Source organism: Vulpes lagopus, chromosome 4, assembly GCF_018345385.1.
Source record: "Vulpes lagopus strain Blue_001 chromosome 4, ASM1834538v1, whole genome shotgun sequence".
NCBI classification, from domain to species: domain Eukaryota; kingdom Metazoa; phylum Chordata; class Mammalia; order Carnivora; family Canidae; genus Vulpes; species Vulpes lagopus.
In genome coordinates, this window is record NC_054827.1 from 93,784,793 (window position 1) to 93,803,937 (window position 19,145).

General features: G+C 38.5%; 1 protein-coding gene across 2 annotated transcripts in view; it reads right to left on the minus strand.

Moving 5' to 3' along the window:
* Positions 1-19,145, minus strand: part of GABRA5 (gamma-aminobutyric acid type A receptor subunit alpha5) — an 81,900-nt gene that overhangs the window by 13,089 nt on the left and 49,666 nt on the right. For both annotated transcript variants that reach the window (XM_041752894.1, XM_041752893.1), the window contains one exon: positions 13,391-13,473. In XM_041752894.1, coding sequence (XP_041608828.1) covers positions 13,391-13,473 — 83 coding nt within the window. The remainder of the gene's footprint in view (positions 1-13,390; positions 13,474-19,145) is intronic.

Consider the following 19,145-nt stretch of genomic DNA (forward strand, 5'->3'; position numbering starts at 1 on the left):
ATCTAGCCACCTCAGCAAGAGCAGTAGGCTTTGAAGAACTAATAGGCTGTTTGTTCCAGTTGTCTCTTGAGGCCCCTGAGTGTAAACTAACACACCTGCCCCATAATCAAGCCCATGAGTCTCATCAGATGCCACATCCAACCACTCTGACACCTTCCGAATAAAGCTGTATGCTTTGCTGCCAGCTATTTAAACACAGGAGGACCCTCACTCCAGGTGGAAAAGAACCATTTACTCTCAACTGAGGAATATGTAGATGTATCAGGAGATAAGGGATGAGCTGCTGGCCGGGGAGGTCTACCAAAGTAGGACAGCATGCTCTGCAACTCCACCAGGACGGGCCCTTGGAGCAGTGTTCTGTTAGGTTGAACCAGCAAAACTATCTGCTTAGATCTTAACAGAGAAGCCAGAAGAATGGTCTCTGGAATGATCAAGAGTTCTACTAAAAAGTATGGAAATTTCTCCACTAATGCACATCTCCTTTATTCTTCATTTATGTGCAAAAAAAAAAAAGTACCCATAACAGTTAAAAATAATGAAATCAGCATGTATGTTGGAAATACTGAACTTACAGGGGAAAATAGCAGAATTTTCAAGACCCTCTGTGCATGACTCAAGCTCACCTCCTCCCTACAAGGTGGTATTCTGAGTTTTATGATAACCACTGCACTGTTTGCTTTGTAGTTTTACTTTCTGGGCAGACATTATTAAATGAGGAAGGTTTTTTTTGTTTTTGTTTTGTGTGTGTGGTGGGGGTGGCTTTGCTTATGTCTTCTTTGTTCATGTTTTTACCTATTCGATTCATGTTTCCTTTATACATTCTGATTCTTTTTGCTCTATGTGTTACATATACCTTCAAATTTGTGGCAATTTCACTGTCTTGATGGTTTCTTTTTTTTTTTTGATAAACATTAATTTTAGTCAAGTTTATCCATCTTTTTATCTTGTGGATCTTATTTCAGAGGCCCACCCTCCCTGTTCTGACATCAGACTACATTACACGTGCATTATCAAAGTTTTAATGTGTCATCCTTCACCCTTAGGGCCTTAATTACCAGGAGTTGATTATAGTTGTATGTATTTTCCAAACAAAAGTATCCAACAGCATTTTCTCCATGTGGTTCTCTGTGTTGCCATTGCCATCATCAAGCTGTCTCTCCCACCCACTCACAGAGTTTCCATCATGCACAGGCTTTCTCTTTGCAGATCTTCTGCTCTGTTCCCTTTTTCTGTCCTGGTTTAGAAGATACCAGTAGCTGGAAGCATAAGGTTCCCCCTCATTTCTTCTTCAGGGAGTCCTAGCTATTCTTGGTCATCTGCTCACCTACATACATTTTGGAATTGGCTTCCTTAAAAATACTCTGATGAGATTTATTTTAGAACTGAACTGGATCTATATATTATCAATTGGGAAGACATAACATCTTTTGGTATTGCATCTTTTTCTTTATGGACATGATGTGTTTCTCCATGTATTTAGGTCTTCATAGTGAAAAATGTCTGATAATAAGCTTTTTAGATTATTTTTAGATTATAATATAAGCACCTCATGTTACGCTTTGAGTAGAGAGGTACTCCCTTCAAAGACATCCCTCTTTTTTTTTTAATAAATTAATTTTTTATTGGTGTTCAATTTACCAACATACAGAATAACACCCAGTACTCATCTCGTCAAGTGTCCCCCTCAGTGCCCGTCACCCATTCACCCCCACCCCCCGCCCTCCTCCCCTTCCACCACCCCTAGTTCGTTTCCCAGAGTTAGGAGTCTTTTGTTCTGTCTCCCTTTCTGATATTTCCCACACATTTCTTCTCCCTTCCCTTATATTCCCTTTCACTATTATTTATATTCCCCAAATGAATGAGAACATACACTGTTTGTCCTTCTCCGATTGACTTACTTCTTAAACACAGGTATATAACTACATAAAGAGCCATGCCGCTCCACCCATGAGGTTCCCCTTTTAGAAAGCCTAGAGTGACCTAGATAGCTGGCCACTTGAGTCACTCACTTTTCCCTTCTTGTGCCCTAATTTTTGCTCTTCTATTTTAAATTTGACAAAGAGTGAAACTCTCAAACCCTAGTCACCCTAACCTAGACCCCAATAAAGGAGGAGCCCTAACTCTGCACTCTCTTTCCCTCTCTCTACCTGTGACTTGCTGTGTGGCCCAATGCACGCTGTATACCTTCCAGGACTTGAGAATAACAAATGTTTTTTCAAATGTTTCCTAGTGGTTGTTGTGGAGGTGCATCTTGCAATCATTATGGGAACCACAAGGGCTGATCCCACTATAGCACTGGCTCAGCTCAGAGAAATGTCTGTGGGGACTCACTTTGAGTAATGTGGCAAGGCAACTGCCCAGACATTCCTTTTTATTTTTATTTTTTTTAAGATTTATCAATTTATTCATGAGAGACACAGAGAGAGAGGCAGAGACTCAGGCAGAGGGAGAAGCAGGCTCCTTGAAGGGAGCCTGATGTGGGACTTGATCCCAGATCCCAGGATCACACCCGGAGCTGCCAAGGCAGATGCTCAACCTCTGAGCCACCCAGGTGTCCCCCCCCCCACTTTTTTTTAAAGATTTATTTATTTATGCCCAGACATTCCTCAGTGACAGCATCACTATTGATAGGCTGAGACCAACCCAAAAGAGTCCTCTATATTAGAATATATTTCAATAAGCTTGTATCATTCTCTTTTACTAGATCTTCTCCCCCTAGATGTGTGATACCTAATACTTTTTTCCAATAACCGATGTACCCTGTCCCTGAGCAAAGGCCATTCTGAGATCCATCTGCATATTAATGATGAAATGGAAGTAAACAGACTCTGTTATAGCAACTGATGAAATATTATGGATACTACCCTTAACTCATACTGCAGGTAAATATTGAGTGGTATTCTTGTCTTTTTTTTTTTTTTTTTTAATTAACATGACCTTCTAGTTTCAAGTTTTAGGTAATATAAAAGTAAATGTGGGATTGGATCTGCCCTGAAACAAGTGCTCTCTGTTGTAATTTCCTTTCTCTCCTGGGGAGATGGGTGGCTCTGGGTGCTGAGGATGTACATGGAGGCTGATGATGCCCTCTACTTTGGCAGGCTGCTTTCCAAATATCTGGTCATAGGCACCACGAGGCATATGCTGAGACGGTGAGATTTCTATTCCTTCCTACTGTATAAATGCTATAGGACCCTGAATATCAAAGAGCTGTGGCACTCAGACATGGACTTGAGCAGAGAACCCCACTGGATTCTGGACAAGGCTATGAGTGTGAAGCAGACAGTGGATGGTGATGAGATGGATTCCCTGGATTCTTACTGTCTGCAGACTGACTCAGGCAGCTTCCTTTTCTATTGTCCTATACACCTGCCCTGTATCTTATTCCCAGTTCATCTTGTCTCATATTGGGGAAAGCTCCTGCCCTGTGAAGCTGTGCCCCCTGCCCATTCCTCATAGCTACATTTCCAGTAAGGAGAGCTACAGATGTGCCACTAATACCTCCTCATTCCATTTCCCTATCCACAGGGGAGCTGTGTGTCTGAAATCTGGTCAAGAGAAGGGGTCCCCCACAATCCTTGGGAAATATGAGTATGTTGGAAAATGCGAATCCTGAAGCTCATAAGGGAACTCAAACCTCAAGGCAACAGGCTAGAGTGACCAGGGTCAGTTCTGAGAGTTGGAACATTTAGGAACACAGATGTGTCTAAAAGGGTACAGAACACAGGAAACAAAGCTTTCTTTGTGGAGCTGTCTCCTTGGTGTCAAATGTCAAGAAAGAAGGGAAAGGAAGCAAAGAGCATATGGGAGGCAGGAGAGAAAGGACATTATGACACATGGAGCATTCTGGAAAGTGGTAGAGGTCTTAGGGGCATGTGTACTCTCTGGTGGCCTAGAGGGAGGCAAGTGAGGAAGTGAGGACACAGAGTGGAGTTCTGGGCTGGTGGAGGTACTGAGATGGCCTGGAGACGAGGACAGGACTATGGAACACACAGACACAACCCCATCTGCTCTCCTGACTGCAGTGCTGTACATCACTTTCTATGGGGAGACTGGAGATGGCATGTAGTTACAGATGGCTCTCCTTGTGCTCTGAGGCTATATGACCAGGGAAGCATGGCTGTGCTGCAGGGATCGCTGGCTGGGAACAAGGCTGGCTCTGATACCTACAGATTTGCTGGACACACAAGCCTCTTTCTCCATTGTTGGTGAATGTGTGTGCATGTGGATAATAGTTATCTTATAATAAGGACCCAATAAATAATGGTTGTAACTGGATAAAAGTTACTTGAAATCACAAAGTGATATATGAGAGTCAATGCATACTAATAATTTATATCGTCTTACTTTTCAAACTGTTATCAAGTATTATGTGGCCCACTGATACTGATAATGTTAATAGCATTATTAATAAAAACAATAAGAGGCAGCATGGGCTCTGGTATGTCAGTTCAGCACTGGTGAGTACTGTTCTCTTCATCAAATTAAGAGTAGAATAAATGATCACTCCTGTGCATTTCATCTTGGGTATTTAGCAGCACTAAATTCTTCTCTTTGTGTCAGCTGTGTGGCATTTAATCTCTTAGCCAGGCACAACAGTAAATGGGGCAGTCAGGTTTGTTGTGCTATCATTTGTCATGATTTAGAGCTCCAGAAATATAATGCTCGCCTCCTGTCGACCATGTATCAGCAGAGCAAGGCAGGAAGGTTTGAAATGTTTTTACTCTTACCTAACTTGGGAATTCATCTCAGTTTTCTGAGTGTCTCTTTCTCCTGAGTTGACACTTTCTGTTTCTCTAGGTCTAGCTTTGCAAACCTTGATTAGGAAGCGGCCATGTCACTATTAACCCTTATTTACAAGACCTTTTCAAAGCAATGAGTGTTTGCCCACATATGGGAGAAATATGGCAACATGACTCTGGACTTACAACCAGTATCACTGTGGTGAGCCTCTATTTCCCCATCTCCTACGGGCACTGTGAGGACAAAGTATATTCATCAATGTCAAGTATTTAGCCTATGCCTGACATACAGTAGGTACTTAATAAATATTAGCATAATATTTATCCATATATAGCAAATATTACCCATATATTGGGAAGGATTCTTGGTGTGTGTCAGATGCAGTCATATGAAGAGATCTTTCCACCTGAATTCACTTTCTGTAAGTCAAAAGCAAATACAATGTGTGGAGACCATAGGTTAGCCTTATCTGCTAGGCTGCATGGGTACCTGGGAACCCAGGAACTGCCAATAACCAGGGAGGAAATCTGGTTTGCTTTGTGTATTCATTGCCTATGATGTTAGAAGAAATGTAGATTATGATACACCCCCAAAAGCAAAATTTTGGTAATCTGAAAACATACAGAATTTAAGTTCCCTGACAGCCATGTCCTCAGCCTTTCCTTCCCCCCCGAAACAGAAGCTGGGCATGAGCAGAATAACTGCCTCAGAAGATCTCACTGCCTAACCCCTCTATGATATTCTGCTGGGTCCTCAGCCTTCCTGAACCTCAGTATTCTGAGCTAATATCCAAGTCAACACCTGATCTACCAATTGCATAATCTAGATTACAAACTTCATAAGACATAAATGTATGTAGATAGATCATTTCTAGCAGCCTACTGGATACCCAATATCCCTGCTTTCAAATCATCAGTTAAAAGTCAGATCAGAGGGGCTTTGCCATGCCTCTTTCTTCCTAGAATCAATGGAGACATAAGGGCAGCTATTTACAAATGGAGAGGAACAGATAACATTTCTGCCTTGTCACCAAGAAATTACAGTGGAAGGTTGAGATTTGCTAGTCAAATGGCGCATAACCACTCCAAGGTCCAGTATGTAAAATTATGTAGTCACTGCCTTGACTGGTCTGACAGAGAGAGTCAAAAAACTGCGCTCTCCATGTTCATGGACTTATATGAGAACAAATCAGGCAAGAAGGACTAAGTGCTGTCACCCACCCAGCAGAAAAGGCCCTTCCCTCATGGAAATGAGTGAGGCACAGGGCAAAAGGCTAGAGGTAATATTAGGAGGAAATCCCTTCAAGTAATTTCCCACCATCTTGTAAACCAATCAGCTTTTTTAAACCTTGAAACCAGTAGTTCCTTCTAATTACTTTCAATTTCCTCATGGAAAATAGATTTCCCAAATTACCTAATCCTAAAATCGTAATGCAATCTTTGACTCATGTCCCCCTTTCATCCTGTATATCCACTTGTCACTTCTGGTCACCACCCTACCCTCAACTCTTAGCATTTCTAGTGCTTCAGGGCAAATTCCTAGCTCTTGGTCTCACTGGAGCACATTCTCCCCTTGCTCTACATACATCTCCCACTCCACCACCTATTTACACTTTCACATTTGAGTTGTAATGCCATCCTGTCATTTCTCAAAAGAGGTGTTCATCACCTCCACTAACTGACCCCCAGTCATTTTGCTTTGCTCTTATTTCTGTTATGCCTTCTACACAAATTCTTCCAGATTCCAGGATGATATTTTAAAATATCATCCCCTTAACGAGTTTCCCTGTCTGAATTCCAATTGGCTCTCAGCTGTACAGTGGTGTTTAACCTCATTATGTAATGCATCCATCAACTTTTTGGGGTCACAGCACCACTCATGCTTCTGTGATTCTCACTGCATCTAGCAGAAAGGAGAACACGTCCAGTGTATCTGTTAAATAATAATAATCAAGGTTAATTAGTGCATCTAAACTCAGACACTACACAGACAGGACTGCAACATGTTTCTAAGACCTCACAGATTCACACTAATGCTGAGTGGCTACAGGCTGAGCATGATGAATGCTGTTAATAGTGTCATAATTCCACATGTTTGAATGAACTAATAGCTCCCTACAGTGAGATTTACCCTGATTTTGTGAAATTCTCTCCACTGGATGTTTACCAAAGAGGCATCTGTATCTAATTTAGCATATATTTTCATGAATCCAGATGTAGTCTCATGATTTAATCTACTATTTAATGCATCATTCCATAAATAAAATGAACAAAAAAATTAAATTTTTTTTTCTTTTCTAAAAAGTCTTGATTTAAGCATTTGCTTCCAAATATAAGCCATGCCATTATCTTTACAGAATTTCCTTATGGACTAGGAGATATTCCTCTGTAAACTAAGGCTAATTTAAACATTTGTTTGAATTCTTGAGAGTAGAGATAGCAATAACTGAAATGTCTGTTAATTCAGTTCTGTATTAGAGAAGCCAGAGCATGTGGCTCATTAGAATAATGACACCTATTTGCATTCTTTTGTCTCCTAAGAGCAGAGAGATGTTGGATTGGGTAATTTGAAACTCATTATACTATCACATTTAGCCTCTGCACCATGCTCAGATGCCCATGGTATAAGTGAACTACTTGGCCAAACAGCTACTTTTAGTGAATCAAAAAGATGAAAGACAAGTAAGAAAAACTAAATACTAATTCTTCTCTTAAAATTATAATAAATGTATGAAGAAAACCCTAATTGCTTTGTATCTTATAGTAATGATATTAATGGCAGATAAAAATAAGCAATCAACATCTAAAACCAATTTTCAAATACCAAGCAGATAAAAAAGAAATTTGGCATGAGAGTTTAAAAACTCTACTGATTTCAAGAAATGTTTATATTAGTTTTGGGCTTTCTACTGAATTAAAAAAATACACGCGTGCACACACACACTAATTCCTCTTATTTGGTATGATTGTAGAAGTGATGATGAAATCCTATCAGATGTGTATTTTATCTCTGAATGACTTAACTGCAGTTGGTTGGCTGTTGAATATGAGATAATTTAGCAAAGGATTTAGAGGGTTACATGTTTTCGTTTACCAGAATTGCTTTTGTACTGCCTGTCCTGCACACCATTGTTATACCTTAGTATCACATTAACTTGAACTTATTTAACTAATGATGAAAAAAGTGATAATTTCACTTTTAGTGTTTTGCCTTTAACCAAGAGCATAATTTTCAAATGCAAAGAGGGGTATAATTTTAAGTCATACAACTCATTTCCCTCTTGGGGACAAGAACAATTCATTTCCCTTCAAGGACATCAATCAGTGATTCCCAAATAAGATGTCATACAGATCTTCTGAAGGTTTTGCCTTGAGTACTGATGTGCAAGCCATCCCAAGGCAATAAATGACTTAAATAAATCCTGTAGAAAGTCCCTTTTCATTATACTGCTTCTGCCAAATAAACATGTTTAATTTTCCCAGGCATTTAAGTTTCATAGTTTGAAAAAAAATTATTTCCATCCAACTTAAACTTTGGGCTCCTCACCCACAGTCACCTCTCCTAATTCCAAAAATCTCTTTGAAATGATAGAAATGATACAAAACCCCTGGAGTCAAAAAACTTCCCCTGCTAGTGGCAGTTGTTATCAGGTAACAACTACTAACCCTGGACACCATGTAAAGAAGAACTCCCTGAAGGCCCTGGAGAGTGAACAAATAGAGAAAGAAACTGGAGCGAGTTACCACTTGGAAGAAGGGAATGCCTTTTTACTTAAAAAGCTTTGAGTCAGAGCTGTGAGATGACTTAAGCTTAGATACATCCCTTGGTCTCACTAGCTTGAAGAACCAAAAGATAGTCTAGAGCTATCAAAATAGCATATCAAATTCATGTCCTTCTTGAATGCAAAATATTGCCATTCCACTCCAATAGCACCAAAATATTAATTCATTTCAGCATCAATTCCAACATCTAAAGTACAAAGTCTCATCTAAATATCATCTAAATCAGATATGGGTGAGACTCCATTCATCCTAAGGTAAAATTCTTCTTCAGCTGTTAACTTGTGAAACCAAACAAATTATGTGCTTTCAAAATACAATAGCGGGATAGACAGAGGGCAGACATTCCAATTCCAAAAGAGAAATCAGAAGGGCAGGGGTGATGAGTCTCAAGCAAGTCCCAAATCTAGCAAGGCACGTTCTTAAGGCCTGAGAATCTTCCTCTTTGATTCAATGCTTTGTCCTCCAGGCCCAGTGGGATGGCAGCATCACCCCAATTGCTCTGTGGGGTGCTGCTGCCAAGGCTGTCTGTAAGGACCCTGCCCACACAACTCTGCTGGGCTGGCAGTTCTGCTCTTTGATTCTGAGGCCTATAATGGTACTGGCAGCCCTTATGATCTCTGAATTGCCTTAGTAGTCATTTTTCCTAGTTTCTGTTTAAATGGCTGATCAACATAATGAGTGTTAATTTTACGAAGTCATTGTCCATTCACACCCTTGGTGTTCTCTCCATAATAAGCTTCCTCATTTTTCACAATAGGGCAGGCTAAAGATTTTCTAAATATTTAAGTTCTAGTTCCTTTTTGCTTAATAGTTCTTTCTCTCATTCATCTCTTTCTTACTTCTCATATTTTACTAGAAGCAGTTATGAGGAACTCAACACTTTGCTTAGACATCTCAACAAAATATCTGATTTCATTGCTTACAAGTTCTACCATTCACAAAACACTGGAACACAATTTAACCAATTGTTTTGAACACAATTCACTCAATTTATAAACAAGGATTGCCTTTCCTCCAGTTTCTTATATCTTGTCCTTCATTTCTGCTGAGACCTCACCAGAAGACCTTTCACACCATATATCTATCAGAATTCTGTTCATGATTATTTGTGGATTCTCTGGGAAAATTAAAGCTTTCTCTCCAGATCTCCTTTTTTCCTTCTGAGCTCTTACCACAATCACCAAGTCCCTTGACAGCAATATTTCCTTTTTCTATCATGCACCACAATTCTCTCCAGTCTTTACCCATTATCCAGTTCTAAGGGCACTTACATACTTAATTTTTTTAGGAAACATCCACACTTTTAAGTATTTGTTACAGCAGCACCCACTTCTCAGAACCAGTATATGTGTTAGTCTTCAGAGAAATAGAATCAATAGAACATAGATAGATACGCTTAAATATATATATATATATATATATATATATATATATATATATATATATATATAGAGAGAGAGAGAGAGAGAGAGAGAGAGGGAGGGAGGGAGGGCAGCTCAGGTGGCTCAGCGGTTTAGTGCCACCTTCAGTCCAGGGCTTGATCCTGGAGACCCAGGTTCGAGTCCCATATTGGGTTTCCTACGTGGAGCCTGCTTCTCCCCCTGCCTGTGTCTCTGCCTCTCTCTCTCTCTGTGTGTCTCTCATGAATAAATAAATAAAATCTTTTAAAAAAATTATTATGAGGAATTGGCTCATGTGAAAATGGATGCTGAGAAGTCCTTCAATCAGAAAGCTGGAAACCCGGGAAAAGCTGATGGTGAGTTCCAGTCTGAGAACTGGCTGGCCAGAGACCCAAGAGCTGATGTTTCAGTTTGAGTCAAAGGCAGGAAAAGACCAATGGTCCTGGCCAAGGCAGTCAGGCAAGAGGAGTTTCCTCTTATCATAGGAAGGTCAACTTTTTGTTTTGTTCAGGACTTCAACTAACTGAATGAGACCCACCCACATTAGAAAAGGCAATCTGCTTGCCACAGTCTATTAATTTAAATGTTAATCTTATCCAAAAGTATCCTAACAGACATCTCCTAGAAGAACATTTTACCAAATATCTGGGCATGCCATGGCCCAGTCAAGACGACACGTAAATTAACCTTCACAGAATTGAAAAATACAATAACCATAATACAAAGCTCAATACATGAGTTCATAAGCAGGATGGAGGGGAAAAAGGAAAGAATCAGTAAGTTCAAAGATAAAACAACAGAAATTAAATAATACGAAAAATGGAAAAAACAGGAGAAAATGAAAAGAGCTTCAGAACTTATGGGAATATAAAAAAAGATCTAATATTCATGACATTGGAATCAGGAAAAGAGAAGAGAAAGAACATGAGGGAGAAAATGTATTCAAAGAAATAATTGCTCAAACTTCTAAATTTGGCAAAAATCTATAGATTCAAGAAGCTTATTAGCAAGGCCCATGCGGGATAAACTCAAAGAAATCTACACCAATACAAATAATAAACTTCTGAAAACTAAAGACAAAGAAAAAAAAAAGCCAAAGAAAAAAATGACATCTTACCTATAAGGGAAAGATTATTTGAATGGCATCAGATTTCTCATCAGAAAACAAGGAAGCATGAATAAAGTAGCACATTTTTCAAGTGCCAAAGAACTATCAGGACAGAATATTATATCTGGTGAAAATATCTATCAGGAAGGAAGGGAAAAATCAAAACATTTTCAGATAAAGGAAAACAAAGATAATTTATTGCCAGTAGTCTATCCTAAAAAATGGCTAAAGGAAGTTTTCTAAGCAGTTATAAGATAAGCTTTATTATAAAATATGTTATCACATTATTATTTTTATTACTTTATTATAAAATATCTTGGAGCATTAAGAATTTAAAAAGAAGACAGTAAGTAAAAATATGGATAAATATAACAGATTTCTTTCTTGTTTTGAGTTTGTAGAACTAAGTTTGATGGTTCAAATAAAGACAACACTCTGATATGTTTCTAACTGTACAAAAAACATCTTTAAGACAACTGTATTATAATTATGGGAAGATAAGCATATTTAAAGTGAGGTAAGGTTTTTGTTTTTCAGTTGGTCTGGTAAAATGAAGACACTAGTAAATTGTGATAAGTTATGTATACAGTTAACCCTTAACAACATGGGTATGAACAAACAGGTCCACTAATACATGAATTTTTTTTGGTAAGTCAAATACAATACCATGAATGCATTTTCTCTTCTTTATGATTTGCATAGTAACATTTTCTTTTCCCTGGCTTACTTTATTGTAAGAATACAGTATATAATACCTAGAACGTATAAAATATGTGTAATTTGACTGTTTAGGTTATAGGTAAGGTTTTCAGTCAACAGTAGGCTATTAGTAATTAAGTTTTGGAGAATCAAAAGTTATACATGGATTTTCAACTGTATGGGAAGTTGGTGCCTCTGTCATGTTGTTCAAGGGTCAACTGTATGTAAACAACTACAGCAACAACTAAAAAAGCTATATAAAAATATACACAGTTCCCAATTTAAGATGGTTTGACTAAAGATTTTTCATCATGGTGGTACAAAAACAATATGCACTTAGTAGCAACTGTACTTCAAATTTTGAGTTGTGATCTTTTCCCAAGCTAGCAATATGTGGTTCTGGGCTGTAGCAGTGACCCACAGCTCCCAATCAACCAGGTGATTACGAGGGTAAACAACTGACACATTTGCAACCATTCTATGCCCATGCAATCACTCCATTTTTAATTTTTATACAGTATTCAATAAACTGCATGAGATATTCAATACTTTATTATAAAATAGGCTTTGTGTTAGATGATTTAGTCCAACTGTCTGCTAATATAAGTGTTCTGAGCACATTTAAGGTAAGTTAAAGCAGTAAAAGTAGAAATCTGACAAAGCTGCATACTATAGGATCCCAAATCCTATATCCCAAATATGACATTCCGGACAAGGAAATCTATGGATACAGTCAAAAGATCAGTAGTTATTAGGGACTGAGGGAAGGGAGGGTGAATCAGTGGAGTACAAAGGATTCTAAGGGCAATGAAACAGCTTTGCATGATAATATAATGGTGTATACACTAATCAAAACCTATAGAATATACAACACAAGAGTCAACCCTAAGATAAACTATGAACCTTGATTAATAATAATTTAACAATATTGGTTTATCGATTATAAAAAATGTAGTACATTAATACAAGTCTGCTGCTCAGTCTCAAAGAGCACATTCTTCTGCTTTCAAAAATGAAAACTTCACATAGCATAAATAAGCACAAATGATAGCATAAAGAAAGAATGGAACAGTTTGGTTCTAACCCTGCCTCCCAATATCTCAGAAGTGAGAATGAGGCTGTAGGCATACTTTGGGGCCAGTGTCCTCACTCCACTGTCTGGGATGGCTAGAATTCAAGACTTTCTACTAGAATCAGAGAGATGTTCATGTTTCCCAATATGTGTACAGGGTCAGTAGTGAGGGTGAATATGATAATGTCATTGCTCTCATGGAACATTTAGAAGAAGTGAGTTAAGACAGCAATGACTATAATGCAATAAAAAAAGATACTGGCTGGGTACTAGAAACTGGGTCTTGAAGATTGGCACCTTGGAGAAGGCAACCTGCAGTCTGAGAATTGAAAACAAGAAAGAAGTGTCAGGTGAAGGTCTGGAAACACTTCACCAGGATCAAATTCTAGATGGTTTATGCCTCTACTCATATTCTCTCAGTCACAGATAAGGAAACTAGTCTGTGAGGACAAATGTATAAGAAATCCACAGCATTGGAGTCTTCTCAAGTAGACTGCTATCCATTTCACATATGGAACCTAAATTCTGAATAAATGTGGAAATAACCCCAAAAGTATATCCATGGTTCTTACTTGTGAAAATAACTTACAGCTGCCAAATTTCAGAGGGCAAGCATGGGCATCCATCGGGAAGTCCTCAAGTTGCATTGGGCACTCTGCAGAGATGGTCAAGCTGAAAAGTAAGAGATGCAGACCTTTATTTTTTAAAAGATTTTATTTATTTATTCATGAAAGAGACAGAGAGAGAGGCAGAGACATAGGCAGAGGAAGAAGCAGGCTCCCCCATTGGGAACCCAATGCGGGACTTGATCCATGGACCCGGGATCACATCCTGAGCTGAAGGCAGACACTCAACCACTGAGCCACCCAGGCATCTCGAGATGCAGACCTTTAAATGACTTACCAATTCTGGCTATTTACTGAGCAGCCACCATGTTCCATAAAACCATGTTAAGTACTTCACTTATTATTTTAATTACCATCTTTCATGAAATTGTCTAAACTGTCCCATCAAATTATATAGGTTTGCATTGAAGATGATATCATTTAAAAATAAGGCTTAAGTCAAATCTAGTCAGTTCTGTATCTTGGTCTGTGTGTCTATACATACATTACCACTTGTAAAGCAATTTCAGATGGCTTTAAAAATGATTTATTGTTTGTTTCCCATCCCTTATCCAAAGTAATCTAAAAAACTTCTTTTAAAAAGGCTGAAAATATATTGATTTTCTATAATTGTTTATAAGCTCAAAAAATATAAATGGGCAACATAAATGCTCAGTGAAAATCTTGACCAGAAGCTGGCTACAATTATTGTATACTGGACTGATGACATGACACTGTAGAGAAGGTGAAATTGTATTATGACAGCAATCTTCTGTACAGCCTAATTGTTTTTAATCCAAGCCTTGTCTTCCAGATAATAATACTACTATCTACTACCACTGTCATCAATGACTCAAACAGCAATGGTCATAATAATATCCACCAGGTCTATGCCAGGCACTGTGTTAAGTGCTTTAGCTGCACTAATGCGTCTAATCAAAGTAGCATTGTAAGATTTGTTGCTATTAATATCTGAATTTAGAAGTCAGGAAAGTGATGCACAGACATTAAAGGATCAGGACAAGGATGTGGAGCTATTATGTCAGAAAGTCATCATTTGATTCTAGGCCCTCAACTGCACTGGTTCCCTAATGGCACATCCACCACACACCAAGTGGTAATGGGTTCTGTACACTTCCAAAGTGGCCACACTGTTGTGCTTTTATTTCACTACAAACTTCACTAATTAGGTAAATTTCACTAAATTTCCTTAATGCGTTAATCTTCTGTTTCTTTAAGTTTCTTAATCTACTATTTAAAATGAAATTAAATTACCCAGAATGAACTCATCTCATAAAACATTCACCTTTAAATAACTGTTATATTTATATTTTTAGACAAATAATAATTTGACATGATATTAGCACTATTGGTCCTTCCCTCTTATATTGAGTTTGGATCTTGCTATGTGCTCAGGGTGAGAATAAAAATGTAAAAACATTCATTTTTGCCTTAACTACTTCCTCCTGTTACAACAGATTAACCTTTTGCTATTAAATTGGGCACAGAATTCACACTTGATGATTACAGAGTAGCTAATGTATGTATTCTCTAAATAATGAATGTCACAAACATATGAGTCAGTCTCAAGCCAGTGGCTTGAGAGGCCATTCCCCCAAGGATGGAGCAATGCTCAAAAGGTGTGAATCACATGGACTAGAACACAGCACCAGAGTTTCACATTCGGGCAGGGATATGGTATTTAAAATGACACACTGTATATGTTCATAGAAGAATGTGGAAATGTACAGAGGAACTGGAAGGAGAAAACTACAAATAGATATCATTTAACATAATTTTACCGGGTAAATTTTGTTCAGGGTTTTTTTGACATGTATATGTATACATGTATACATGTATATGTATTTTTTTTTGTAAAATATATGTAAAATTCAGTCTTTTTTATGCCTAACATTAGGAATAGGGTACTTCCCATGTGAAAATCTCTATATAACGACGACTCTAAAACATGAATATTTAATTCTAGGATACAGATGTGTGGGCTATGTGTTTATATATATACATATATTACATGTATATATTATATATACACATGTGTACATAATATGTTTAATATTAAAAAATGTATAATAATAACAAAATAATGCATATATTAAACCAATTAGCTATTGTTAGACTTTTTTTTTAAACAGAAGTGGTTTTTTTTTTTTTTTTATGATAGTCAGAGAGAGAGAGAGAGAGAGAGAGAGAGGCAGAGACACAGGCAGAGGGAGAAGCAGGCTCCATGCACCGGAAGCCTGATGTGGGATTCGATCCCGGGTCTCCAGGATCGCGCCCTGGGCCAAAGGCAGGCGCCAAACCGCTGCGCCACCCAGGGATCCCCTATTGTTAGACTTTTAGATTGTTTACATGAAAGGCCCTCTCCTACATAACACAAACTATGTAAAAGAGCTATTATTAGAGACTATGAAGTGGATAAGTTGAATACTTAGAATTAAGGAAATTATGACTTAAAATGCCTGTGAAGAGAGCATTTAGCCAACACATAAGAAAATAATGCTTACTGTATCTGGCTGTTAGCAAATTTAAGACTTTTTTAAAAAATTTTATTTATTCATGAAAGACACAGAGAGAGAGAAGCAGAGACACAGGCAGAGGCAGGCTCCATGCAGGGAGCCCAACGTGGGACTCGATCCTGGGTCTCCAGAATCATACCCTGGGCCGAAGGCAGCGCTAAACAGCTGTGCCACCCTGGCTGCCCCAATTTAAGACATTTTTAAAGTAAAGCAAATAGTAGGACAGAACATTTAAAGGAGTCAAATATATTTTAAAAGATAAACTCACAATGAACTCAGATAATCTAGAATTTTCTTCAGACGCAAATTTTTAGTGGGATGATAGGAAGTATGTATAGAGCTGTAATGCCAAGTATAAAGCAATAAATATGAGAATAAGCACACAACATAACAGTGCTGTAGGAACTTAGAGGAGACCTGTTTTGATTTGGAGATTCTGTGCTGGTCTACAGCCTCTGTTCAGACAGGTTATGGATGCTGGTGTAAGGAAGACCCTGGGCTCAGTCAGTGGGAGCAGTGGGAGGTAGGGTGTGAGCAGGGCTGCTTCAGGTGATCCTGACTGTCTTAGCCCAGCCACAGGTATGAAGCATTTGAACCAGTAGACCCAGCTCTGCAGTCTTCAAGTTGCCCCCCACCCCCAAATGTTGACAACTTTACGGGCCCTAGTCTCATTATCAGAGTGATGTGGAGATGGTCTCTCCACAGCAGAATCTTCTCTCTAGACATAGCCATGTCTGCCAGCTCACATAACTGAGCTTCTGTCCCCCAGGAAACATACTACTGCCCACCAGGCCTGGAGGCTGACTTGAAGCCAGATGTGTTGTCTGAGTCCTTGGCAGTGTGGTGAATCATGGTTAATTCCTCCTCCCTCTCTGCTTTATGGTGGTACTTTGCTTCCATCTCCATGGCCCCTGGAGGCACCACCACCTGGCATTTCTATTGTTTGCCCCTACTTGTCAGAGAAGATCCCCTCAGGGAGACTTAACCTCCCACCCTGGGCACAGTGCTCACTCCTGGCTTTTTCCCCTTTTCCTCATGTCTTCCTTCTTTCTTGGCCAACATCATGTATTTATAACAAGGATTAAAAGTCTTCCTTTCTGCCATGGTGGTCTCATCTCTTTCTTACTCAGTTCATCTCATGTTCTCCTTTATTCTGGCTGTTTGGTGCTGAGAGCTGGTTACTTCTGAAACCGAATACACTGATATTTAAAGATGATAAGAATTGTATACACCAATGAGTTTGCTTTCAGCATATAGCTGGAGGAGCAGAGAGTTTAGTGATGGTAGGCAGAGACCAGTGGACAGAATTTAGCTGGATCTAAAAAGAAGAATATGTTTAAAGAAAGAATAATTCCAGCAAAAACACACAAAAAAAGATAGCAATTCTACAATTACTATTTCAATAAGTACTATCAGTAAAGCCTCATGGACTGTTCCTCCATTTTAAAAGGCCTCCTTAGAACTATAGTTCTAAATCCTGGAAAAATATACATCTATGATAATGTCTTCTAAAGGATGAATGTATTATTCAGCTAAATCCCCTAATAGCAAATGTTTCAGCCTCAGTAGGCAAACAACGTTTAAATTTTTGATCTCTTCAAACATTTCCAAAATGGCTTATGCCTTTATAATACTCAAAAAATATCTCTAGATAAGAGGAAGCCTTCCATTCATGGAGTCCCTGAAATGTAGAATGCCTCGATATATAACCAACCTCCTTCACACAGAATTGAGATCAAAGCACTCTAAAGAATAATAGATTGTCATAGCTCCAAGGAGCCAGTCAGGACACCTACTAGAAACTTTCACTTTCCAGATGAAGGAAATGAAACCCAAAAGGTTAAGAAATGTGCCTTATGGAAAAACTTTACTGAATTACTAGTAGAACCAAGAATCTAGTACTTTTTTCCCAGAGGCTGAATTTCAATTTTGCTTCCCAGTTCTGTTAAGACATTTACGGATTAACTCATTGAAACATATGTCCCAATTTTCAACAACATTTTATTTTTAGGGTGGGAAGGGGCACTTTGTGAGATAAACTATTTGCTTCAACTTGGATTTATATTATCCTAATTAAGGGTTTAGGATCCTAAACTCACTAGAGAGCTCCCTGCTTGACCAGGGGCAGCTCACATTAAAAAAAAACCCTTAAAATGGTTAAAACAGCCAAATCTAAAGTAGCTTTGCCATTAACTAACTGTGTAACCTTTGTAAAACTGCCTAACTTCTCTGGTCTAGTTTCCCATTTGAAAAAGAAAGAAAATAACAATTGCTTTTACTCTCTGAAAAAAAAAAAAAAGTTGATAAGTGTGAAAAGAGGCTTAGTCTCCAGATGTCTACTCAATAATTTCTTCAGATTTGAGCCTTCTTACATGAAAATACTGCACTAGTGCAGTAGGAGGTGTATTGGTGGCAGGCAGAAAAGTAGTCCTACAAAGATGCTCATGTCCTAACTCCCCACAGTCCCAAACCCATAGATATGTTACTTTAAATGACAAAGGAGCTTTATAGATGTGATTAAATTAAGGCCCTTGGGATAGGAAAGATTATCCTGGTTTACTCAGATGGGCCCAGTATAGTCACAAGTGTTATGAGAGAGAGGAGGAGACTCAGGGTCTAAAAGGAGATGTGATGACAGAAGTAGAGATCAGAGTAATGTGGCCATGAAACTCAGGAATGCAGGTGGCTCCTAGAAGGTTGGAAGAGACAAGGAACAGATTCCCTCCTAGAGAATCCAGAAAGAATTCCAGGGGCTTTATGCAACTGATACAATGATGAAATTGGATACTTAGATGAGATTTCCAAACAAAGTGTTGTAGTTGTGGCCTTTTTTCTTCCTGTTGCTTGTAGTAAAATGTGAGAAGAAGAAAAAGATAGGATGAGGGAATAACTGCCAACAAAAAGGGACCAGGACTTGATGATTTGGGAAATTCTCAGTCTATCCAGGTTGCAAAAGATGCTATAATTAGAAGATTAATTGTCAGGAAAAAAAAAAAAAAAAACGCCTTTAAAATAAAGACATGGGTGTAGTTGGACAGCCTTTTGCTAATGCCTCAAAATATCAAAAGGTCAGAATATTCAGTTACACAGTAGACTCTTTGAGATTAGGTATGTGACTCATGGGTCCCCTCAACTGTGTAAGCAAAAGACAGGAATAAAGATTAGATTATCCATGAAAGATTTAACTAGGAGTCTCTAGTAG